The 26,749-nt window shown below is 48.1% G+C and overlaps 1 protein-coding gene across 2 annotated transcripts in view; it reads left to right on the top strand.

Moving 5' to 3' along the window:
• The first annotated feature begins 349 nt into the window (after positions 1-349).
• The window catches only part of UBE3C (ubiquitin protein ligase E3C), a 112,482-nt gene continuing 86,082 nt past the window's right edge, over positions 350-26,749 (top strand). For both annotated transcript variants that reach the window (XM_082692926.1, XM_082692927.1), the window contains exons 1-2: positions 350-487; positions 23,806-23,859. In XM_082692926.1, the coding sequence (XP_082549052.1) occupies positions 422-487; positions 23,806-23,859 (120 nt within the window). In that variant the 5' untranslated portion in view covers positions 350-421. The remainder of the gene's footprint in view (positions 488-23,805; positions 23,860-26,749) is intronic.

The raw sequence follows: 26,749 nt of genomic DNA, 5'->3' as shown, positions 1-26,749 counted from the left end.
GGGGAGCGCCGCGGCGTCGATGGCGGGCGCGCGCAGGCTGCGGCCCGCGGGCGGCAGGGCCGGGGCGTCGGCGTCGGCGTCGGGCGCGCGCGCGCAGGCGGGGCCGCGCACGCCAGTCCCGGCCGGCGGCCATCTTTCCTCCCGGCGGCTGCTCCCGGTGCAAGTGCGGGGTCCGCGGCCCTGCCGGCGCCCTCGGCCTCGGCCGGAGCAGTGGGGAGGCGTGGATGAGGGGGGAGGTGCGGAGGAGCCGCCCCCGCTGTGTACCGCCTCCCCCCCCTCCCACTCAGGGCGGGCTGGGGCTCGGGGTCGCCCCCCGGCGCGGCCCGTCCCGCCCGCGGAGACCCCTCCCCCGGGAGCCCGCCCCGCCCGCCCCGCTGCTGTCAGGGTCGGGGGCTCCTCCCAGATGGGATAGGCCGTCAAGATGTTCAGCTTCGAAGGGGACTTCAAGACAAGGCCCAAGGTGTCCCTCGGAGGCGCCAGCAGGAAGGTGAGGGCGGCCTGTGCGCGGGCCCGCGGCTCCGGGGGCGGCCGGGCGGGGGCTGCCCTGCGGGCGGGGCTGCGGGCGGAGGGGCCCGCGGGCCGGGCCGCTGCCCTTCCTGCGGCCGCGGGGGTGCGCGCCGCGCCGGGGGCCGGGGCCGCGGTGGTCCCCGCAAGCGTTTGCGGACGGCGGGGCCGCGGTCGCTCCCCGGGCCGGGGCCGCGCGGCGGGCGATGTCCGCGGCCGCGCCGCGGGGCCGGACGCGCGTGGGAACCCGGCGCCTCCAGGCCACGCGCCCGGCGCTCCGGACACCGCGGGGTCCCCGGCCGCCTTCCTCCGGGGCTCGATGCTCCGTCCCTCGCGCCGCCGCGGTGCCCCGTGCGCTCGCCCCGACGGCGGCCTGGCTCGCGGCTGCTTCTCCGTCCGCCTGGGATTCGAGGCCAAAAGTAGAGGCGCCCCGCGGGTTCCGAAACGTGCGGCGGGCCTGGTCCGTGGGCGCTTACGGGTCTCTCCGGCGCGGGGCGCTCCTCTTCGCTCGCTGACCCGCGCGGGTCGTGGGGTGCACGACCGGGTGGGCGCGGAGTCCTCGGCCGATGCTCGGTCCCCGGAGCGGCGTCCTGTTGGCTTCGTGCTGGGCGCTGCGGTGCGCTCCTCGGTCCCGGCGGCGACCCCGGCACGGAGCGAGCAGATCCCTCCCCCCCCACGCCCCGGTCGTCGTCGGGCCTTGGGGTGCGCGCGAGCGGTTGGCTGCAGGCGGCCGGCCGGAGAGTGCGGCGGAGGTCGGTCGGGCCGCCCGAACCCTGCAGGTGCCCTCGGCGCTCGCCGCAGGTGCAGCGGACAGGTGAGGGCTCACGAGGGCTGCCCATGCGCGCTGCGGGCTGCTGGCCGGTCGCCGCCGCAGAGTCCTTGCCGCTCCTCGCCGCTTCGCCCCGAAACCCGAGCGCTCCGCATGCGCGGCTCGCGTGCTGTCGCCCCGACGGGCGACACCGCTCCGCGCAGCAGCTCTTACCTGTTGATCAGCACCGGGGGAGATGGCGCGGCTTGGCGTTCAGCCGTGCACAACAGTTTTCCTTTCCTTTTCTTTTTTGTGGTTGAAGTTTAGACTAAACAGCTGTATGTGTCTTAGGTCATGTCTCTAGAACAGCTTGAGGAGGTGACCTTGGTGCATATGACATTGGCGGGGGGGAAGGGGGCAGGGAAAAAGGGGTCTTCTTGCTTGGAGTCTAGCTGCGGCTCAGTCCCACCAAGAACCCGGGACCATGGCTGGCATCACAGAACCGTCCCTTCTTGAGCTAAGGGGGCTAGAATTTTGTAACACACCCCCCCTCCCGTATCAGTTGGTCTATGGCTGCAGGCCACCCCTGGGGTGACAGTGGGACTCTGGCACTGCTGGCCCTTGGCTGAGGGCAGTTATCCTGGGAAGGTAGCACTCAGGAGCCAACAGTACTTAACACACAGTGGCTAAGGATGGGTGCACTGGCCTGGAATTGGGGTGAGGAATCAACTGCGGGTTCAGCCGGGAGGATTTTTAGGAATGACTGCACCGTCGTGACCACCGCCCTCCCCCCCCCAATCAAGTAACACTCCCAGCATTCCATAGGCTCCCTCCTGCTCCCTTCTATTCAATATTCTTTCTCCCCGAGATAGTTGCTGTGTGATCTCTGTTACCGTAACTTAGTTCTGCCTGTTGAACTTCATGTGATGGTCACATACAGTTTGTTTCTGCGTTGGGGGTCCGCATTCTGTCCCAGAGGTGGAGTCCATTCTCCTCATTATGTCGCATTGTGTGATCTGTTTTTGTGGTGTCTTCTTGAGGGTACACACCCGCCCCTGTGCTGGGTCATACACACACTTCGCTCTAGTGTACGCACCTGCGGTGTCTGAGGGTATCGGTGGCCGCACTTCCTTTCAACATTTCTTTTCTTTTTTTTTTTTTTTTAAAGATTATATTTATTTATTTGACAGAGAGAAATCACAAGTAGGCAGAGAGGCAGGCAGAGAGAGAGAGAGGAGGAAGCAGGCTCCCTGCTGAGCAGAGAGCCCGATGCGGGACTCGATCCCAGGACCCTGAGATCATGACCTGAGCCGAAGGCAGCGGCTTAACCACTGAGCCACCCAGGCGCCCCTTTCAACATTTCTTATTGTTGGTCCTTAATTTAGGCAATTCTGGTGGGGATGTAGTTTCATCGTGTTACAGGTTTAATTTTGTTTCTGGGCAGAAGTGTTGGGCACCTACAAATGCATATTTTTAAAATTTTCTTAAGCTACAATGTGATTCTTTCTCCTTATTTAAAAGGTAAAAGGTTATAACGGTTTTCTTTCATGTATTGAATTGTTTGTAATATTCCCTTCTTTCTTGAGCTTGGTGGAACACTGAATAGTGCCACCTTTTGAATACATCTTTTCTTTTTCCAAATTAAATGACTCTTTTTCGTGTCTATTTGTAAAGGTTCTGTGTAGCATCTGAAACATAATAAGGAAAATTCCATGCCCTCATTATGGTCTTGTTGGACAGTTAAGATTTAAACAATTAGAAGTCAAATAACAGTAGAGAGTAGTTACTATGTTCTGGATTTCTTCTGGGGCTGGTCCAGGAAAGGGTAGAGTTGGTTGGGGCTTAGTCTTAAAAGATGCAGAGTTAGGGTTGGTGGGAAACAAGAAGGCATTCTAGGTGGTGGGAGGGTGTACCTGGAGTCCAGTACATACCGGGTTCCGCTGATTCCAAGTCACACAGTTTCCTTCTGTTAGTATTTCTGTTACCAGGGTACATCTTGGCGGCATGGCATAGTTCGTGGACGGTATTTTCATTTCCTTTCTTGTAGTGCAGAGAAGAATATCTTAGCCGCCATTCGATTGCAAGCATAGAAATCCACTGGAAATTGCTTAGTAGGGGAAGGTGTATGGGAAGAATTTGATGGTGTCTCAAAGAATGTGTGGACAGAAACACACCCAGATACCAAGTCGTCAGCACCAAGGTGGTTACTCTTGGTTTTTCTCCTTGGGCTACACTGCCTCCTTCATTCTTGGCTTTCTCCCTTGACCTTACACATGACCTCGGCAGTGTATGATTTCCTAGTTGAGGTGTCCAGCCGAGATTGTCGGATCACAATTCCCTTTCTCAGGAGAGGAAATCCGATCGGTCTGGGTCAGCTTCCCACCTGATGAGCTGAGTCTGAGATGGGGGTTGGAACCTTTGGTACTAAATGAACAGTCTAGTTGTGTGATTAGTAGGGAGTGGATTCTCCAAGAGGGGCAAGTGGTTGTTGAATGGAATGTTTAGGTTTCTGTGGACATGGGCAGAGATGTGTATGTAGCAGGCTGTTGATTGTACGTGTGTGAACTGAGGGACATCTGAGCTAGGTGTGCAGATGTGGTAGCTACTGTCAGATATGTGATTCAGGATAGAAGTCCGAGGGGAAGGCCTGGAGCCTGGGATGGGGTATGGCTTGTGGGGCATTATAACATCTAATAAGTGAGAAGAATACTTAGGAAAGAATCATATATGGTGTGGGGCTGGGGTGGGGAGGGGGAGGAGACCACAGTGCCAGGTGCTGCAGGAGTGCAGTGAGGAAACACTAACAAGTATGAAGCCCACATGACTTTAGGGGGATAATAGTCCAGGGTCATAGGACTTGTAAGTCAGTTTGCAGTACATCAGGGAGTGAATGGGAAGTCAGAAAGTGGGTAGATCTTTTTTGAAAAGGACTTGAAGAAGGTTACATTCAGGGGCTAATGAAGGTTTTCATTTTGAGGGGAGGGATGGGATAAAGTTGAGCAAGTTACAGGCTGGGGCAGGAGCAGGTAGAGGAGGGAGGAGTTGTGGAGCTCAGAGTGCTGGGGAAGGCCAATGGGAAGAATTAGGTGTGAGCAGAAGACAGAAAGTTTTTGAGATTTACAGGGAAGAAATGCATGTGCTTATAAAAAGTTAATCTTTTTTAGGATTTTATTAATTTATTTGGCAGAGAGAGAGCACGCGAGTGCATGGACACAAGCAGGGGGAGCAGCAGCCAGAGGGAGAAGCAGACACCGCACTGAGCAGAGAGCCCAATGGGGACCTCCACCCCAGGACCCTGGGATCATGACCTGAGCTGAAGGAAGATGCTTAACTGAGAGCCACCCAGGCGTCCCTGGAAAAGCTCATAGATAGGAGAAAGAAAATTAAAATTTCTTGCCCAACTTTGCGTAGACAGTAGAGGAAGAGTGGCAGTAGAAATAATATTTCTTTAATTTTTGTCCACTGCTTAAAAAAAAATAGGACTTTATTTTTTAGAGCTTTATAGAAGAAAGTCAGGCAGACGGTACAGAGTTCCCTTCGTGCCCTCTCCTCCACCTCGCGTTTCCCCAGTTATGAGCATCTTGGTTTAGTGTGGGCCATTTGTCATAATTGATAAACCAGTATTGATACATTAACGTTTACTCTTTGTGGTTGTATTTTCTGTGGTTTTTGGCAAATGTATAATGACATATTATCCACCCTCAGAGTATCATACAGAATAGCTAATTGCCCTAAAAATCCACCCTCCTTTACTTACTTATGCTCCCCCACACTCCCTGCATCCTGTGGTAGGAGTGTTTGGTTGTATAAGGAGATTAGAACTAGGGCGCCTGGTGGCTTGGTTGGTTCCGTGTCCAGCTCTTGGTTTCTGCTCAGGTCGAGATCTCAGCATCCTGTCGGGGAGCCTTCGCTCAGTGCGGAGTCTGCTTCTCTCCAGACCTCTCTCTCTGCCCCTCTGCCCATGTATGTGCCCTCTCTCTCCCAAATAAATAAATCTTTAAAAACAAAACAAAACCGCAGAACTGCCTTCCAGAGTGGCTGTCCTGTTTTCACCGCCGCCAGCAACGAATGAGAGTTCCTGTTGCTCCACAGCCCCTCCAGCATTTGGTGTCGTCAGTGCTCTGGATTTTGGTCCTTCGAATAGGTGTGTAGGAGTAGCTCGTTTTAATTTGCATTTCCTTGATGACACATGATGTAGAGTGTCTTTTCATAGGCTTATTTGTCATCTGTATGTGTCACCTTTTGCCCATTTTTAACTGGGTTATTTGGGGGTTTTTTAATTATTTTATAATTTTTTAAAATTAATTTTTTAAAAAATTATTTATTCATTCATTTGACAGAGAGCGATCACAAGCAGGCAGAGAAGCAGGCAGAGAGAGGGAAGCAGAGAGCCGGATGTGGGGCTTGATCCCAGGACCCTGAGATCATGACCCGAGCCAAAGGCAGAGGCTTAACCCACTGAGCCACCCAGGCGCCCCTTAAATTAGTTTTTTTAAAGTGGCCTCCATGCCCAGTGTGGAACCCAATGCAGGGCTTGAACTCACAACCCTGAGATCAAGACCTGAGCTCAGATCAAGTTGGATATTTAACCAACTGAGCCATAAGGCAGCTTTCCTTGTTTTTTGTTTTTAAGTTGGCACTTGGTATATGTGTTGTCATGCTACTCTGTGTATATTGCAGTGGAAAATAAAACTCTTGTGGCTCTGTCATTAAGTAAAGTAAACATTTTTCTGAGATCAGATTTATGTTAATTTATTGTCAGGACTGGTATTATTACATCACTGTTTCATTGAGCAGTACCACTTCCGTTCTCTTGAACATAACTGTTGGTAGCCTTCATATATGGGGCCAAAAAACTGTAGTTCCCCATAGCAGGTAAGGTTAGGAATTCTTGATCTGGTTCTTAGGGAGATCAGGCGGAAGAGAAGGGCTGAGACTTTTGTCTAGTTCCCCTTGTGCTTGTAATCAGGGCCTGGGGTGAAGCAGGCGAGGCAGCTAGGGCCCAGAATTTCTAGGAGGGACTCGCTCAGGTTGGACAACCGCAGGGCTCCGGGCGGCCTCACTTTCGAGGCTGGCCCCGCGGCAGCACTGCAGGCAGCTGCTTACATCTCCTCCCCCCAGGTACCTGGCTTGCCTCACCAGTCCCTGCCTGGCTGGGCAGACTTCAGCTGCTTTTAAAGCCTAGGGACCTCCTTGCCCACTGAGTCTCTTAGCTAAGGGAGCACATAGGAGGTGTCACAAGAGCACACGGGAGCCGCAGAAGAATTTCTTGCAGAAGCAGGAGTGAGTTCTCTCTGGGGACTTTACTTTTATTCTTGTAACTTAGCGAATGCAGACGGAGTTTGGAAGTTGGACATCTTATTCTTTGGCAGTGACCTTTTTTTATGCTACCGTAAGAGTAGCTGCTTCTACTCGTTCCTGCTCTCCTGCCTCAGCCTCTTCACGCTTTACTTACACTGTCAACAGGAAGGCAGGAGTGGGAGCTTATTCTGTTGGCTTGTCTCCGTATAGCCCCTTGCGTTCCGTGGTAAGCAGGTTAAAGACAGGCCTTATGGGGTAGATCTGCACAACCTACTTGGTGGGGGGTGGGTGGTACCGTTTAGCTTCAGAAATCTCAACAAGGTACATCCCCTCTAATCCAGTAATTCTAATGAATTTAGAAATTCATCCTAAGGATCTAATTTGACAGGTGCATAGGAAAGATGTTGGGAAAAAATGATGACTGTGGTGATATTCACCATATTAAAAACTTAAAACAATGTAAATATCTAACAATAGGAAATTCGTTAAGCAAATGGTCACGTAACAGCGTAATGGAACACTGTACAACCATTAACATGGTCGTGATGTTTGCTTATTAATATCTGTACTTTAATGTCCTATTTATTAAAATGATTCATTGTTTATGGAAATAGCAGATTACAAAACAGTGCTGCAGTGGGCATTTAAATGACAGTAACCTAAACAGTCGTGACATTGGGGTGTCTGGCTGGCTCGCTGAGGAGAGCATGTGACTTTGTGTTTGTTTGTTTAATGATTTCTGTTCTTCTGAGAGAGCGTGAGTGGGGTAGAGGCAGACTCCCCACTGAGCAAGGAGCCCGACGTGGGGCTCGATCCCAGGACCCCAGGATCATGACCTGAGCTGAAGGCAGACGCTTCACAGACTGAGCCCCCCAGGCGCCCAGTCACCACGTTGGGTGTAGAGATTACTAAAAATCTTTAAAAACAAAACAAGACGGTCATGACATCTACTTACCACTTTCTGAGTCTCCAGGAAACGAAGGATGTGTTCTCTATTCCAGGATGACAGTGTCTTGAACATTCCCTTCTCGTCACTCAGCTTTGTGGGGCAGGTGTCCGAGAGCAGCCGGGCGGTGCTGGTGGCTCAGGATCTCGCAGAGGCTCAGGAGCCTAAAGCTGCGGGACTCACAGCGGGCTCCCTTGTCCACGTACCTGGAAGTCAGTGCTGGGGCGTGGGGGGGCGGTCAGCTTCCCGCCGCCTGCACTCTCCTGAGGGCTGCTCGTGTCCTCATGACATGGCTTGTGAGGTGAGAGGGCGCAGAGAAGGCGGCGCGCCTGTACGGGGCAGTCCTGAAGGTCACGTTCACGTTGGTCCTGTTCTCTTTGCCCATCCAGTCCACACTCAAGGCGAGTGTGGGTCAAGCTGCACATCTTAACGGGAAGCAGCATCAAAGAATTTATGGGAATATTCTTTTTTTAAAAATGTATTTTATTTATTGTGAGAGAGAGAGAGTGCGTGCGTGTGCACAGCAGGGGGAGGCGCAGAGGGGGAGGGAGAATCCCAAGCAGACTCCCATTGAGTGCAGAGGCTGACACAGGACTGGATCTCACAACCCTGTGGTCATGACCTCAGCTGAAATCAAGAGTTGGAGCCTCAACTGCCTGAGCCCCCCACGTGCTCCCAAATGTGTGAAAATATTCTAAAGCCACCACAGGAGGGGTATCAGTTTTAGCTACGTTGTAAATGCTAATCCTAACATGACTTTTGTATGTTATTCTTCTGTCTTAACCTATTAAGATTTCAATGTTATGGCTGTCCTTTTGTCCTACTGCATCGAGTCAGTAGTTCTTAGCTGCGTAACTGTTACGGAAATAATGAAACAGTTGCAGAGCAAAAGGTGCCGACCAAATAACTTCTCAGTAGACATTTTGATGAAACTTAGTTGACTTGGAGACAACTTTGTAGCTCTGTGCCTTGGAAACTTACACAGATGTCATTTATTTGCAGCCATTTGAATTTACTTAGGTCAATCCGACCACCCTTGGGGAGAAGACGGGATATAGCAGGGCCGGGGGAGTGGATAATTTGGGGATGAGTGTCTTTGGGTTGGCACCGTGACAGCTGTAGGGCAGGCGGCAGACGTGTGGATGTGGAGGAGAGGTGCGTGAAGAAGGAGACTATCATGGTGCGTTTTTGGTCAGGGGGAGCATTTGGACTGTCCACTACGGGCATGAGAGGAGGACGCTTGTTTTCCTTTTCTTCTAGTCCTGTCTGTGTCCTGTTTCCAGAACCCCAGGCAAGTGGTATAAGGCTAGTGCCATAGGCTTCTGTGTGCCGGGCTGGCTTTCTTGCTACTGTTGATGTGTGAGTATCGTTGCCGTTGGTGAGACGGACCTGCGCGGAGAGGGGAGTCCAGCCGTGGGGGGCTGGCATCCCCTGAGCCCCGTTCTGCGCGGCTGGATCAGGGTAGGAGAAGAGAAGGCTGGGAGAGACCTTCGGGGGCAGGTCATAAAGGGTTCCGGGGGCCACACTCAGCACGTCCAGGCACCTTGGGGAGCCAGTGAAGGACTCTAAGCAGGGAAGTGAGGTTTTGGGAGACGTGAGTGTGGGGCAGCGCAGGTGGTTGGAAACCAAGGGAGAGGCAGCCAGAGTTTGCAGCAGAGTAGTGAGGGCCCAGAGCAAAGCGGTGGGCTCTGGGTGGAGGGGAGTTCAAGGGCCGTTGAGGAGGCAGAATTGAGGAGCTGTGCCGTGGGAGGGTCACCTTGGGTGTTTCTCTGGGATTACCAGAGTGGGTGGTGACTCCAGGAACCAAGACGATGTTCTTTTCCGGGGGCCTGTGCACCGTGAGGCTGTGCACGCACTGGTCGGGACCTCTGGGTAGAGCCCGGGGACCATCCGTACGTGACTGAAGCCGTGAGACGCACCGGGATCCTCGGGCTGGTGTCCCTCTGAGGAGACTTGTAGTCTCGGAACAGAACTCTGAGAGGGATGCCGGCATTTACAGAAAGAGCAGAAAAGGGGCATGCAGTCAGAAAGCCTGCATGGGGAGCACCTGGGTGGCTCAGTGGGTTAAGCCGCTGCCTTCAGCTCAGGTCATGATCTCAGGGTCCTGGGATCGAGCCCCACATCGGGCTCTCTGCTCAGCGGGGAGCCTGCTTCCCCCTCTCTCTCTCTTTGTCTGCCTCTCTGCCTACTTGTGATCTCTGTCTGTCAAATAAATTAAAAAAAAAAAAAAGAAAGAAAGAAAGAAAGCCTACACGGATGTCCCGGTGTGGGTGGCCACGCGTCGGACGGCACTCATCCCCGAGGGAATGAGCAGAGGCGGTGTGTGAGTTGGGCTCATGGGAGGACCCCATGCCTTTGTATGGGGCTTGATTCTGAGGCGTGTTTTTGTTTTTGTTTTTGTTTTTTTTGCTCTAGCCATTCCTCTCTATCTTGTATCTGACTCTGTGTTATCCCAAAGCTGAGTCAAGTCATTCAGTCTGTTTTCTAATATTAAAATTCTGGGGGCACCTGGGTGGCTCAGATGATTAAAGCCTCTGCCTTCGGTTCAGGTCATGGTCCCAGGGTCCTGGGATTGAGCCCTGCGCACGGCTCTCTGCTCTGCGGGGAGTCTGCTTCCCTTCCTCTCTCTCTGTCAGTCTCTCTGCCTACTTGTGATCTCTGTCTGTCAAATAAATAAATAAATAATATTTTTAAAAAATTAAAAAAATAAAATTAAAATTCTGTTCAGTTTTTAAAAATTACTATACATGCTCATTGCATGAACTTTGTATAAAGTATATGTTTATGCTTTTTTTGGATTTTATTTTAGGGTTTCTTTATTGTGAGTAACATTTTTAGAATCAACAATTGATCATTATTTTTTAGGACAAATTGAAGAAGTTGCATTGCTTGGTCACAGTATGCACTTTGTAAAGGTTTTAGATGCACTTTGTTTTCTAGAAGAAATTGTACTGATGTCTCTTCCGGGGCGGGGTGGTAAGTGCTGCCTGCACATCCTCGCCTTGCCGTCAGGCCCTGAGGACGGGTTTGTCTCCAGGGAGTCCCTTTTCTCCCTTTCCTGGCCGCAGTGACCTCGGCAGCGTCCTCTGTCTTTGTCCTCCCGCGGGGCGTTTGGCTTGTCCTGCCCTCTCATTTCTTCGTGGCTCCTGGAGGCATGGGCACTTCCTGCCACATCTTTCTGAGGGAGAGATTAGAGCCCAGCGGCCCTGGTCTGTCTTCTGCGTTGCTCGGCGGTGTCCTGTGGCCTCCGTGTCTTGCGTCTGCCTCCCGCTTTGCTCACAACCTCCTTCAACTGCAGGGGAAGTTGCGGAACGCGGCCTGCAGTCCCTGAGAAGGGGAGCCCTGAGAAAATCCTACTTCTTTTTGAACTAATTTTCCTTAGGATGAAGCTTTAATGCTCTAATGTTTTGAAGGAACTTGAGTAAACTCCAGTGCGTTGGCAAGCAGCACGATTCATATCACATCTGCACTACAAAATGTGAAATTGCTGAAAGTGCAGAGGAAACCGGAAGAAAGGTTTGTCTCCATAACCAGCTGCAATAGAGTTGCTCATCCTCTCTGGGCTCCTCTGTTTCACATCTTGTAATATGAAAGTCGTAATTCTTGGTAATGAGAAAGTCAGACTGAATTATTACTCCTCTTCCTCACTTTAATAATGTTTCCATTTCCAGACTCCAGGCTGGGGCCTTTGAAACAATATTCAGTTTTTTTTTAAAAAGTGTGAAAAGTGAAATCCATCTAAAGGGCTTACAATGACACCTTCCTCTCACAGAGATTCCGGATTTCCCCACGAGGACCAGTGTCTTCAGTGTCTGCTCAAAACTAGTCTAAACAAATAAACATGCCCCCTCACTTCTTCAGTAAAAGTGAGCGACATGCTGTTCTTCTCCTTGGCGTTGTGTCTTAGTGATGACTCTTTTGGTCTTTGTAGTCCTGTTTCCACAGGTGCACAACATTCCCCTACGCGGTCTGTGTCGTGGAACCTCTTTCCTGTTTCTCTGTGTGTCTGTCTACGTGTCTGCATGTGTATGTGTAGTTTATTTCCAGGGTTTTGCTATTAAAATGGTGCCATATTTATCATCCAGCTCTTATGTAAGAAAAGAACATCTTTCAGAATTTATTGTAATGGGATTAAGCAATTTCATTTTGCGTTGGATACTTTATTTTAAAGTGAGTTCTTTTCTGATTATAATGCTTATTGTAGAACATTTAAAATATACTGAAATGAAGAAAAACTACCTCTTTGGAACCCACCCTCCGTTTAAAAATAAAACACTGCTACTACATGGGTAAATTTTTTTCTAGTCTTTTTCTATATATGTTTCGAATTAGGAATCGTATTGCGCATTCGGTTTCATGGACATGATAGTCATCAGTTACTGTGGTTGATGCACCTTTAAATATTCGTTGCATGAAGTGCTCTTATATTTTCATGGAGGTTCTTAGGAAAAACCCACATCATAGATGGTGTATTATTCACAAATAATACTTTTGGTAACATTTAACATTTTAATTAACTCAAAAGGAAGTGTCTTACTTGATGAGTCTTTGTATTGTTTCAGACTGCTCCTGTTTTGTCAGTGCACCAGTGGGAAAATACTGACTCAACACAGGTGTGAAGCTGATTATTCTGTTTACACTGTTAAATGGAGTAAATTGCTAAAGGGAGATAACCCAATAACAAAACGAAGGAAACTGTTGTTTTTAGAAGTCAAGATATTAATAAGCATGCTAATGTTCGTTTTATAAATGTTAGCTTATTTGAGCATTTGGAGTATGGAAGTCATATCTTATAAACGCACTCTGACTTCAGTGGCTGTAATTTTTTTTTATTCTGATAATTAATGAAATCTGATTTAAACTATTTATGACTTACACTTTTAAAAGCTTCATTTTGTTACTACAAAATGTGTCTGCATTTGAGAAAAGCATTTTTTCCCATTTAAAAACATCTTTGTTAACGGTATTTTTGAAGTTTGGCCATATTTAATTTTCAGAGAAGATAAGATAAAGTGCCTCAAGCTCAAAGGCCAGATAGGAGCCTGGTGTCATTTGCTCCTGTTTACATATCGATGAGAAGATGCGGCTGTGGAGGTGAGATTAGCCCTGAAAGTAACGCCTACGTCTGCGTCTGCGGAGAACAGGCTTGGTTATTCTAAAAGCATCTGATGAGAGTGTTTATGAAACTGGCACATAACTGCCCTCAGAATTCCTAACATATCCAGGCCTGTGGAGTGTAGAACGTGAAATGTTTTCCATTGTACGTGTGATAAACTGGAACCAAAAACTTGTTAAGAATCAAAATCCGAATGTTCTTTGGTGGGTACTTCGTTGTTCTTTCCCCCCAGCACCTCATCTAGAACTTACTCTTGGCCACGTTTAGCGCCTTTAAAAACCTTCTCCCATAGCTTCATTTGCTTGTTATTCCAGAAGAGCGAAGCATTCCGCGGGCAGGGGCTGTAACTGGGGCGATCGAAAGTAACGATGCAAAATGATCGCGTCTCCCCCCCCCTTTCACCCCAGCCCTCCCTCTCTGTCCCTGATCCACACAGCCACACTGTGTCCCAGGTTCTGCCCTGTCCTCTCGGCTAGTCTGTGCCCGCGGAGTCGTCAGGGGCCCCTTCTGTCGCACGAGCACCCGGGGGAGCCCATTAGACAGACTGCGGCACTTACCCCCGAGAACGCGTCTGGAGACGGTTGCGGTTCGGTGCAGGTGGAGGCACCGCATTCTTTGAAAACGCTGGTGGTTGTCGGCATGATGAACATTTTGTAACCTAGCAGTCGTGTATTTTAATGGCCATTTGCTGTCTGTGTTTTGCAGTACAAATCCTTGCATATGTGCCTTTAATATGTATAGGTTAAATTTCTAGAAGTGCTAGGTCAAAGGCTATGCACATTTTGAATTGTAATAGATTCTAGATTGCTAAGGCAGCTTTCTCAGCGAATGGGAGTAGCTACTGTCCTCTGTAACTGGCAGCATGCTGAGTTTGCCAAACAGGGGTTAAAAAGCCTATTTCATTACACAAGCTGCATGCTTTCCTCAGATGAGTAAAAATGAAGTTCTTATGTTTAAAAGATTTTTATTTTCCTCTGCACTGGGTATAGCTTCTGCTAATTTTTCTATTTGATTGTAGATCTCTTTAAATTATTTTGGAGAGCTTTTACAAACAGCTGGTGTTGCAGTGTTACAAACAGCTGGTGTTGCAGTGTTACAAACAGCTGGTGTTGCAGTGTTACAAACAGTTGGTGTTGCAGTGTTACAAACAGCTGGTGTTGCAGTGTTACAAATATTTATTCCCATTTTGTCATCTTATTAGCCTGTGTTATATTGTTCTGTGTAGAAAATTCTAACTTTGATGTACTCAAATTTATTTTTATTTTTATTTTTTTAAGATTTTATTTATTTATTTGACAGAGATCACAAGTAGGCAGAGAGGCGGGGGGGTGGGGTGGGGGAAGCAGGCTCCCCGCCAAGCAGAGAGCCCGATGCAGGGCTTGATCCCAGGACCCTGAGACCATGACCTGAGCCAGAGGCAGAGGCTTTAACCCACTGAGCCACCCAGGTGCCCCTCAAATTTATTTTTAAATAACTGATGGCAAATAGTAACAAGACTTAAAGAGTGATATTTCTTTCTTAGGGAAAGTCGTAGTCCACGTGGGAGTGTTTAATTCTCCTATTGTCTTCACATATTTTTATGGTGCTTTGTACACACGTGCACGCACACACAGATCTTATGTCAGTCAGGGATCTCTTGGTGTGAAGACTAGAGCTACATTGTCATTTACTTAGGTCACACAGCTTTTCCTCTCATATTTGTTGAAGAGTACACTTCCTATTTACATTTGAAATGCCTCCTTTATCACACGCTGCATCTGTGTCCGTGTGAGTCTTCCCCGAGGCCATCAGGCGTTGACTTGTCTGTTCATGCTTCAGCCCGTTAGTATGGGCCACTGTTCGTCCTAAAGTGTGTGACGATTTAGGTGGCATGTGAAGGAGCATTTTAGAACTTAGCGGTGTTTGTTTCAGTGTCCAATAGAAACAGATGACTGGGGAGCCGAGCCTGTGATTTCTCTGAAATGCCAGCTCATGGCAAGGTTGGAGTTCGGAAGCTTCGTGGTAAACCCGGCTTGCCGGTGACACGTCCGCGTTCGGTGGCTGCAGTTTGGGAACGCGCGTCCGCGGCGGGGCTGTGTGTGCCGTCGGTGTTGTCAGCGCGCGTTTCTGTGTGCGGACTCTCCTTGAGCTCTGTTGCAGTTTGTTTCTTTTTCTAGCAGCATAATGAAATTTCACTTTTGGAAGTTGATGATTATGGACGACTAGTGTGAGCTACATGTAGGTACGGGTGTAGCAAATCAGGATCACGCCTGTGCCTTATCTTTTCCCGCCTGACTGCTGTGCCTGACGTGCATGCGTTAGAATGTCTTACAACAACTGAAGACGAGTCATTTTTAAAGCCTGAAGGTAAAGATTGTCTTAGAAATTAAGGCACTAAAGATAGTTATGATCTTCATCATGTCTTCATTTATAATAAGGGCCACATTAATAACCCGCTGGAACTAGCTATTTAGTCTTATAAACTTACAGCCTGCATAAGAAACACAAACAAATACGATAAAGATTTTTGAGGGACGCCCAGGTTGCTCATTCAGTTAAGTGTCTGCCTTCGGCTCAGGTCCTGGGATCGAGCCCCATGTTGGGCTCCCTGTTCAGTGGGAGCCTGCTTCCCCTTCCACTGCCCCTGCTTGTGCTCACGCGGGCTTTCTGTCAAATAAGTAAGATCTTAAGAAAGATTTTTGAACCATGGTTTTTCAGGAACTGGCTGAGAGAGACCCTATGCCCCATTATGAGCCAGACCTCGCCTGGAACCACCGTGCTCGGGCTTCATTGTGAAACCATAAGGCACCACCCCCAACCCGTTCAACTTTCGGGAATAAACAGGAACAATTTCTAAATAGCCCAGAAGTCAGTACAGAATGTGATGCTGAGTTAAAATGAAAAGTTAAGAACACTTCGTCTGGGATACTGTGCTTCATTGCAAAGGCTAGAGCTGCTAATTGACAAAATACACAAAAAGTTATGAGTCAGAGTGGTGATCAGTAACAAAACAAAGAACATAGTTGACGAGATTCCTTTGTCCAGTGAGTTAGCTGCGTGTCGGCTCGGGAGCGAGCCGGGCGGGTTGCTGGCCTGCCAGGGAGGACCGGGCAGATGTCGCCAGCCACTCTGCCGGACGCTCACTGACGTTCTGAAACCAGCACGGCCTTCGCGGTTTGCCAGCCACAAGTGAATAAACACGTCCACGAAGACTTTCTTGTCTAACTCCCAGACGAGAGGAAACCTTTTAAATTCTGTTGATGACTTCATGACACACTAACGCAGACTTCGGGTGTGATGTTGTGAGAAGAGCGGAGTTGGTACGGAACGCCACGTTGGTTGAGTAGGAGGTTTGATCCAGCGTGTTCCAGCCCTGGAAACTGGACCCTTTCCTATCCAGACGGCAGTCTTGTTCGGCTCTGGTGCTGAAGAGCAGTCCCCAGTCCCCAGTAGAATGGCGGTCCATTGGCCTGTGCCGTGTGACTCCTCTGCTTTGGGACAATCTGAGCAGTGACTCTAAGCACCTGCTTCCTCCCGAATTGAGAGCAGAAAGGTCTCAAGTCCCTGTCATCACGTCAAGAGGAACTCGGGTCTTTGTGGCATAAACCTTTTTTTTTACTGGAAGCCATGGGAAGTACACTTTGACTGTGGCGGAAAGAATTGAGAAGAACTCGAAAAAGTCTTCTGTGGGGCACCTGGGTGGCTCAGTCTTCAGCTCAGGTCATGATCCTGGGGTCCTGGGATCGAGCCCCGCATCAGGCTCTCTGCTCAGCGGGGAGCCTGCTTCTCTCTCTCTCTGCCTGCCTCTCTGCCTACTTGTGATCTCTGTCTGTCAAATAAGTAAATAAAATTTAAAGAAAAAAGAAAAAGTCTTCTGAATGCCATATGTACAAAGTTCAGAGTGATGGCCTCCAGGAGCCTGGCAAGTGGGTAGATGCGAGCCAGACCCCCTTTTAAAGAACCATCAGGAGAATAATACTAAATAAAAGCACATGTTCAGAAGATTGGGCCCTGGAGGCTTTCTCGAAAGTAAAGTCTGTTGAACCAGAGTCACACTGGGTGTTCTGGTTAGGAATTCATTTCTAGAACCCAGTTCTGTCAAATAGCCTTTGCCTGATGAATAATAAACATGTTAGTATTCTCTATGTCGTCCAATGTCAAAATTAAAAAATAAAATTATAGACTTAGCCTCCTCTGGTCTCCTCTGTCGTGATGACAAACCGTTCTTTTGCTTTGAGGGGCCTCGTTTCCGATAGGGCTTTTCATAAATAAATTTGTTAGGTTTTTCTTGTAACTCAGTGTTTATTTTTTAATTTAATTTAAAATGTAACAATGCAGTTTTGTTTTCATTGTGTTTCTTTTCAGGAGTACCTTGTACTTAGGAGAATAACGCTGTAGGGGTGTGTAACGTCCTTGTGCCTGATTGCTGGTCCCCGGCCTGGTGTGTGCAGGGCTCCCCACTGCCCCCACTGTCTTTCCCTGAGTAGCTGGTAAAGCTCTTGAGGTGGCACGTGGAGGTCGGGTGAATCCTGTTTGTTCTCGAGCTCTGCCCACTGGTCTCAGCGCGCGGCCGCGCCGTGGCCGCCGCGAGGTGTTCGGCGATTGCTCCCCTCTTTCTGTCCGCACTTACTAACAATTCTGGGAGGAGCGATTTTTCTCCTCTCTCGGGTATACATTTGGTCATTCGTGTAAGTATGGAGACCCAAGTGCACACTTTACCACATCCATTAACGTCCACTACTGTCGTGGCGTAACCTCACTCCGGTCGTAGGAGAATATCGGAAGAGCCCACATCAAGGAGCAGAGTCCAGGACACAGAGGACGAAGGTGGAGGAACTGTTACAGATCGGTGCGGAGTAGGAAGCACTAGTAACGAAATGCGGTGTGGGGTCCTGGAGGGGATCCTAGAGCCGGCGAAGGTTGTTCGTATAGAACTTGGCGCACTTCCGTACAGTCTGTCGCTCGTCGGGACGCCTCGTCCTTGTTGATCTCTTGCTCTTGCCGGTTGTGTTCTGGCTGTGGAGGGGGCAGTGGGGTCCGAGAGAGAGGCGATGAGGAAACTCACTGTATCCTTTCTCCAACTTTGTCTGAAATTCATTCAAAGTAAAAAGTTTTAAAACTCAGTTTAAAGAGCAATATTAAGCGAAGAACAGCCCAGGGGGTGTGGCTGTGGTGAACCCTGTGAAGGTGGCAGGGCTGCCTCTGAGACGTGGGTGTTGGCCGGGCAGGGGAGGGAGGACCCCAAGCCTGGGAGTCACCCTGCTTGCTCCTCCCTCTGTCCAGGTGCATCAAGATAGTGGTCCTCCGTCGTTCCCACCTTGACCTGCGGTCCTCAGTGCCTTGTTACTGCAGGACACGGACAGGGTGGGGTTGCTTTCCCTGCTTTGCAGTCACATTCAAAGATGTTCTAAGTGCTTTACAAATCTCATCGTGACCCTTCAATATGTTGCTGAGCCCAATTCCCAGTTCCTCCCGGGAAGAGTGGCTGCTGAGATGGACAGGCCAGCTCCCGCAACCGCCAGGCTGCTCTTCTTGACACGCTAAACCCAGCCCTGGAAAGAAGTCTGAGAAAGATCCTCGAGGCAAAATTCTGCCTGAGCCCGCAGAATAATCCGGAACGTAAGCCGAGCAGACACCAGTGGGGAACTGGCCTGTCCATCGCAGCAGTCACTCTTCGCGGGAGAATTGGGAATTGGGCTCAGCAACATATATAAGGGTCACGATGAGATTTGTAAGAGCACTTAGAACATTTTTGAATTATTTGTCGACTTCCTGAGGGAGTTTAGAACATTGGAATTATTGATTGGATTTAGATTTGTCTGGCCGGTATTCTGATTTTGGTGGCACTAACTGTCCGTGGGAAGATGTAGGTCTTTCTAATGTCTGCCTCAGTAGATAAGTGATTTTACATTCTTGCCTCTTACCATGACTTTTTTTTTCAACTTTAAAATCTTTCAAGCTTCAGATTTCCTGGTTGTACCTTTATCCTTTCTAAATTATATCCTTCAATCATACCATGATGCACAATGCTAAGTGTCAGGATTATAAAGACAGACATAGGCCGTGATTCTGAAGGAATTTATAGTTCATTAAAGGAGAAAAAACACAGTTCACTTACCTTTACTCTTCTTTCCTCTCTGCCGGTGCACTGAGGTCAAACATGTTTTTCTCTTTCAGCAGACACTGGGTTCTGTCTGTAAGCGATGGAGTCCTAGATGCAGTCCTAGATGGAGCCTTCGTTAGCACCTAAATGCAGACCTGCCGCGTTGACACTTGTGCGGTTTGAACTTGGCTTGTGGGGGGAGCAGGGGGAGCAGGGGGAGGGGGGCACAGGGTGACTTCCTGTGGGGGGTGCGCCCTGCAGGACTGCTCCTGCCGCCCAGCGCCTCCTCCCTGCAAGGAGGCCTCTCCCGCGCACCCCGTCACTCGCCGCGTTAACGCTTAGAGCTCCAGTTTTGTGTCGGTATTCTCGGGGCTGAGGCGGCATCGGGACACGGTGCGGGACAGGCCGTGGGGAGCAGACGGCCGTGTTCTGCAGGCTGTCTTTGACCTTGCTCCCTCAGAGCGCGTTGGTGGTTCTCCTGTCCGTCAGGCTGCCGTGGAACAGAAAACAGGGCAGTGTGATGGGTTTTGTATTAACGGGGCTGCCGGAAAGAACTGAGCGCTGAGAAGAGACGGTTCTTGGGGCGGATGCTCAGTGCTCTGCAGGAGCCCGTCCCGCGCCTGTCTGTCCCAAAGGCGGCCCTCCGGGAGAGGGCGTGCAGGGAGGCGCCCCCACCCCGTTCTTTTTATTACCTGTTAACTCCTTGGCCCCTTGGACGCTCAGCGGCCCCCACTTGTGAGGTGATCACCATCTCCCTTGGGCTCGGGGCTCCCCCTCTTCCCACCTGACCCCTGCGCGCTTCGTCTTGCGCCCTGCTCGCGCGCTCGCTCCCTCCCTCTGCTGGGAGATTCTCTCCCTCTGCTGGGAGATTCTCTCCCTCTGCTGGGAGATTCCCCACCTTGTCCTCCCGCGGAACTGGTCCTTCCAAGTTGCCTTTCACATGCCTTTTCTTCTGGGCCTTCTCCTGGCCGCTGAGGCAGAGTCTGTCTGCTCTCCCCACGCTTGCGCCCGGCGCGGCCTCTGTGCACAGGGCAGAGACCGCGTCTGTCTCCACGCTAGCGGCCAGGGCTGTGTCTGCTGCAAGGTGTGTCCCCAGCAAACAGGCTGCTGCTTTCTCCCACCAGACTGTGAACTCCCTGGGGGGAAATGCCTCACTTACTTTCAAAGTCTCTGGTGCCGGGGCCCCTGGGGGGCTCAGTTGTTCAGCGTCTGCCCTCGGCTCAGGTCATGATCCCAGGGTCTTGGGGTCAAGCTCCCCGTTGGGCTCCCTGCTCAGTGGGGAGCCTGCTGCTTTCTCCCACTCCTCCCTCTCTCTCTCTCTGTCAAAGAAATAAATAAAATCTTACAAAATAAAATCTCTAGTGCCTGGCATGTTACGTGATTCACTAGACACCTGTTGACTGGGTACGTGCCCTGGGTCTCATTTGAATGTCTTTTGAATGGATCGTTCTAGATGGTGAACACACGAGGAGGCTCTGGTTCTGCCCCGGGGTTCGGTTGCATGTTTAGGGGCTGCGTACTGACCGTTGCCATGGTGTGTGGACGGCGATCATGTGCTCTGCCACGCTTGTCTTTCTGTGCGGGGCTGGCTTTTCCTGGCGGCCTTGTGTCCTGATCTCTCTGATTGCTTAGTTTGCTTTCTGGTTCTCAACACCACCTGCTCCTCATGCTTTCTTGTCAGATTTTGAAGATCAACATTTTTTTCTATGGCCTCCCTCTCCCCTCCTTTCTGGTAATCTTCCAAATTACTCGTGTATAATGAAGGCAAGGACTTTTTTAACTTCTCAAAATGTGAAATAATGTTCTTTCTCAAAGTAGCTAGCATACTGCTTAGTGGGCTAAGCTCTAGGCCCTCTGAGTTCAGATCCTGGATCTGCTACCACTTTCAGACCTCACTTTCCGCATCTGTAAACGGGGAAGATCATCGTGCTTAACCTCATAGGTTCATTTCGAGGAATACGAGAATTACCCAAAGCCAAGGGCGTGGAATATTGCTTAGTGTGTGGACAGAAGCCTTCAGTCCCTGTTAGTGTTCTGCGTGTGGCACACACTCCTCTCCTGTCCTCCTGTGCAAGGGCACAGCGGACAGCTCAGTGTCGCTGCTACCTGGTGCTGCTGCTCCTAGAGTCGCCTGTGCGGTGTGCCTGAATTCACGTGGGAGATTGCTTGACCTCTCCCTGACCATCGTCTTTTGTCGGCAGACTATTAAAGGGGCAGGGGTACTCTTTGAAAGCTCTTATTAGCATTTTCAAAAATACAGTTTTATTACTGAAATCACGTATCGGGTTTGTGTGTGCACGTCCGCTGTTTTGGATCGGCTTGCTCTGCTTGAGTTTTTTGAAATGAGTTTGTCTTTGAAGTAGGAAGTGTTAGAGTACTTGAGCACAGGTCAGAGAAGTGACCTTTGCCTTCGTATGATGTCCTGTCCGGGGATTCCGACCTGCAGGTGATCAGAAGTTAATAGTCACCCCCACACCCAGCAGTGCCTCTTGTGCTGTCGTGGCTTCTCCCACACCGTGAGCTTCAAACGTAAGAGAGAATTTCTGAGCAGTTCCAGTGTTTGACTACAGTCCCATCCTGCTCTTCGATAGGGAGTACGTGTTTGGATTTTAAAAGGCCGCAGCACGGGTGCTATGCTGCAGGCGCCGAGCGGTGCTTCTCAGCTCTTAGGGCTCCTCCTCCCCTAGACGCTTACGACCGCAGCGTCCGACTTCAGGGAGGCGTTCGGTCGTTCCAGACGCGTGTCGACACCTGCGCGTGCCCGATGGGGAAGCGGGTGAAAGCAGCAGTGTGGTCGGGGAAGAGTGGGGCCCTTGAGCCTGTGCGGCCTGTCGTCCAGCGAGGACTAGGAGCTTCTCCGTGTGGGGAGGTCAGCGGAGGGGCTTTTGCCAGCATGGGCCATGTTTTTAAGGTAAAATGTTGGTTTGTTGAATTTTAGACTTTTCCCTTTAAATTCACTTAGCCAACATCTCGAGCATCATTCGTTCAGACGTAGAGGTCATGACTCATCGGTCACCCGTGCCCCTCACAGCGCGTGCCCTCCCTCACGCCGTCACCCCTTACCCATCCCCTCGCTCTGATTTCAGGCTTGCCCGTGTTTTTCCGTAGTTGTGACAGTGCACACTATTTTAAGGAATCTTAGCCTTTTAGCTAGAACCAAATAATGAACATATATCATGTCCGGACAAATGGAGATAGAAGGAAAACCATAGACACAAACGTATCAGTTCTATTCATAAGTCAGGATACTGGATAGAAATTTTTATCTAGAAGCTTTCTCTTATTCTATCATAACTTCGCACTTTTTACTTTAAATTTTCCATTTGCCCTCCTCCTTTTAATTAAAATTTAAAACAAAATATTTTTCTGAATTTGGTCATAGTAGATAAAATCTTTTTATTTGAAATTCAGAAAGTGGTGGAATTTTCTATAGTGGAAAATACCTGGAGGATTTTTCTTCCTTTCTCTTCTCTTCTCCCTTTTCTTTTCTTTTCTTTCTTTTTTGAAGTAAGCTCTGTGCCCAATGTGGGACTCAAACTCATGACCCCAAGATCAAGAGTCACATGCTGCATTGACTGAGCCAACTGGGTGCCCCGGATTTACTTCTTTGGCTTTAAATTTTGTCAGTGAGAAACTTTTCATTCTGCGCACTGTTGATTCACATATCAATGTATAATTTTGAATTGGCTTGATTACTTGCCTTCTGACACTATTTTGATACTTTTATTTGTTTTTGTTATGAGATCTGTTTATTCATTTTTCTAAAAAGATTTTATTTATTTATTTGACAGACAGAGATGGCAAGTAGGCAGAGAGGCAGGCAGAGAGAGAGGAGGAAGCAGGCTCCCTGCTGAGCAGAGAGCCCGATGCGGGGCTCGATCCCAGGACGCTGAGATCATGACCCGGGCTGAAGGCAGAGTCTTTAACCCACTGAGCCACCCAGGTGCCCCTGTTTATTCATTTTTATAATGATTCATATATAATGTCTTGGAGTTTTAATTTTATTTTGGATTACAGTTATAAAAATAAAATGCCCAGGGGAACCTGAGGGGCTCAGTTGTTAAGCGTCTGCCTTCAGCTCAGATCATGATCCCAGGGTCCTGGGGTCGAGCCCCTGCATCAGGCTCCTTGCTTATCAAGAAGCTACTTCTCCCTCTCCCACTTCCCCTGCTGGTGTTCCTCTCTCACTGTGTCTTTCTCTGTCAAATAAATAAAATCTTAAAAAAATATAAAATAAAATGCCCATACACTATAGACTGTAGCAGTTCTGGGGGAAGGAGGGTTATCTTTAAGTATTTTTATTTTATTTGAAATGTGTGTAAGTTTCCTGTTTATTACTTCGGTTCCTTCTAGGTACCAAGTAATTTTGTTCAAAATATAGTTTTATGATGAAAACAATTTTTTTTTAATAACTAGGTTTAGCTTTTGTTTATTTTTTAAAAGATTTTATTTATTTATATGACAGAGAACACAAGCAGGCAGAGTAGTGAGCAGAGGCAGAGGGAGAAGCAGGCTCCCCACTGAGCAAGGAGCCTGTATGCAGAACTCGACCCCAGGACCCTGGGATCATGACCTGAGTCGAAGGCAGTCGCTTAACCCACTGAGCCACCCAGGCTCCCTGAAAAGAGAATTTTTTAAAATTCAGTAACAATACTGAATTTTTTCATCAGATATTTTGTTAAGATAATGGTAGGTCATGTGCAGCTGTTAGAAATAATACAGAATGATCCTGTGTTCACAGTGCCTGATTTCACCCCCTGGGGGGGTTCTGTTTTATAAAACTGTACTATGATAATCACAACCAGGATATTGGCATGGATATAATACACTGATATTATTCAGATATTCCCAGTTTTACTCGAACTTGTCTGTGTAAAGAAATCAGATTTTGTTCTTAGAAGACTACTGAAATACTAACTTTAATTAGGTCTGTGATCTAATCGGGGGATGGCATTTAACTTCCTGTGCCTCAGACTTCTCATTGGGTCAGAAGGTTCGTGTGCTCTTTAGGGTCCTTTTTCAGTGAAGACATTCTTTAATCTTTGTTTGAGAGTATATTAGAATTTGAAACTAAAGCCTTTTTTTATCTTTTCTCTTTTTGTGTGTAGGAAGAAAAGGCTTCTCTTTTACATCGTACTCAGGAAGAAAGAAGAAAGAGAGAGGTAAAAACAGTTTTGTAATAGTCTCTTTAAATAAGCATTTTCCATAGCATTTAAATAAATCTGTCATAATGGGTATAGATAGATGTATGTTATATGTGACATGACATGCATATTTTTGTGTATATTAAACTTTGGAAGCATTTCTGGATTGTTTGGATTTATGATAAGTAATTTATTCTGGAACCAGTGTGGAAAGGACAGACTAAGTGGGCAGTTTCCAGAATAGAGGGAAAAGCAGGCTGTTATAAAGTTCTCTTGCTTATCATAGTGGTTTCTAGAAGATCTAAAAAGACTTAGTATATCATGTTCATGTTTTGCCAGGTAAAAGAAGAAAACTCACTGTTAAGGCCAATATCTTAATTATTTGTATAGAAGATAAATGGAGCTAGTGACATTTGTTGTTTTTTGTTTGTTTATTACATTCTTTATTTTACATTTCATCTCTCTGGTGACAGTTTCTTAACATTGCTTGTTTTGTTCATTTTAATCGGCAGTTATGGTATATTTTATGGCCTGCTTTTCCAGATTTCTGTTTTGTTTTCTGATCATTCATTTGTTCCTTTAGCAAATATTAATTGAGAGCTTATACATTCCAGGTGCTGTTCTGCTTGCTGGCTGTATGGATAGTGAATGAGATGGATAATGGTCTTGCTGGGTTCTGGAGCACGGATGCAAGTGCTGTGAGGGCAGTGGGACATGGTGATGGTGACCGGGAAGGGTGTTCAGGGAAGGAGACTCTGAGCTGGTTAGAGTTGAGCTGATAACTGAAGGATGAAAAAGAAGCTGGAGGAAGAGCATTCTTGGTTAAGGGAACAGCAAATACGAAGAGTTTTAGATGGGCTCTCTTAGCCTCGGCACTGCCTACTTTTTGGAACAGATTATTCTTTGCTGTGGGGGCTTACCCTGTACATTGAAGGGTGTTCAGCAGCATCTGTGGCCTCTGGTCCAGCCACTGGAGGCCACGGCGCTCCTGCTGTTCTCTCCAGTTGAGATAACCAAAATTACCTTCAGATGTTCCTTGGGTGGTGTAACTGCTGTCAGTTGAAAGTGACTGCTCAACAAGAAATGTTGGCTGATGTCTTTCATCTTTTCTAGGAAATTCTCAGCTGTCATCTCTTGAGTAGTGCTTCTGTTCCATTCTTCCTCTCCTCTTCTTCTTGGACTCAAATTATGTACATATTTGACCTTTGCATTGTTTCATATATCTCTCCTATGCTCTTCCATATATTTATTGTTTTGATTATTTCTCCTTCAGTTTGGATATTTCCTTCTGACCTAACTTCTAATTTACACATTATCTCTTTACCAGTGTCTAATTGTTACATATATTCTTTGAATTCTGAACTTCAGATTTTTTTTTTTTTTAGTTCTAGAATTGTCTTTGTTTTATTTCCCAGTTCTCTTGTCTTTTGATTCCATGAACATAATTATAGATTATTAAGATAATGTTTAAACTCCAGTTTTGGATCACCTCTGGGCTTGTTTCTGTTGTTTGTCCTTCTGGTTTTCAGTTCTTGTCTTTTGCCTGGTTATTTTGGTTGAATACTGTGAGTTTATATGGCAAAACAAAAAGCAAAAGCTCTCTTTTTGGAGAGTGTTACATTTTCTTTTGGCAGGCAACAGGAAGAAGGACAAATCACCTTTAATTAATACAGGGTTTAGCTGGTTTGCAGCCCTTCTTCAGTCCTTGTCAGGGTCAGTCTGTTTCCAGTACATTTACAATGGAGCCTTTAGGTCCCTGTTCCAACCAGAAGGCTGGGATGCTACCAAGACTTTCTCCTCAGTGAACAACTGAATGAATAAAAATAAATGTTTTGAAAACTCATGGGACCATATAGGTTTTTAATGAAATGCTCTTAGAATCATCGTAATGCAAAGGTTTCCAAACTAGGTTTAGGCTCAGGGGTTCGTTTGCTGTGATCACTTGAAGCTCAGAAAGTACACTTGTGAGCCCTGATCGGTGTTCTGCCATCCTAGGATTGTGTGTGTGCACGTGTGCATTTCAAGCCTGGCAGGTGACACTCCTGGAAGACAGGAAATGGTGTCGTGGGGCAGGATGAGTGCTGGCCTTAGTGTTGTACTTGGCTTTGAGTTCTGACTCTTGTACGTGTTCCAGCATCACTTTATTTTTGTGGAGATTTCAGCTTCTGCATTGTAAACCTGGCAGGAGCCGTCATCAAGGATGATTGTGCGGTGTCTCTCTTAGGGCCTGCACACAGTAGGCTTTCAAACCGTGGGAGCTGCTCTGGTTACAACAATGTGAAGAATAAATTATTTCTGCTAGGTCACTGAACATTTTAAGAGAGTTTTAACCAAAAGTGGAGTTTTCTGCTTTTAGATAAGAAAAGTGGCTTTTAAAATTGATGTTTGGGTTGTCGGTATTCTTTTTCTATTTCAAACTATAGCTGTCATTATAAGGCTTAGTGTGCTGGTGGGATTGTGAAATGGTGTAGCCACTTGGAAAACAGTCTGGCTGTTCCTCCCGTGTTATTCTGCTCCTGCACATATGCCCAAGAGAAATGAAAACTTGTGTCCACACAAAACTTTTACGTGAATGCCCACAACAGCATTGTTCGTAGTAGCCCAGAGTGGAAACAGCCCAAATGTCATCAGGTGGCAAATGGATAAACGAAATGTGAGCCACCCTTATGGTGAAATATCAATTGGCCGTGAAAAGTCGTGCAGTATTGATAAGTGATACAACATGTGTGAACCTTGAAAATACTGTGCCAGGTGAAAAAAGTCAGACACAAAAGGCCACATATTACAGGATTCCATTATGTCCAGAATAGGTATGTCCATAAAGACAGAAATTTGATTGATGGTTGCCCGGGGTCAGGGAGCTAGGTCAGGGGTTGAGGACTGAGTGCTAATCGGTCCAGGGTTTTGA

This window comes from Mustela nivalis (assembly GCF_964662115.1).
Source record: "Mustela nivalis genome assembly, chromosome: 12".
NCBI lineage: Eukaryota > Metazoa > Chordata > Mammalia > Carnivora > Mustelidae > Mustela > Mustela nivalis.
The sequence above is the reverse complement of the archived record's forward strand: the minus strand, read 5'-3'. Positions and strand labels throughout refer to the sequence as shown.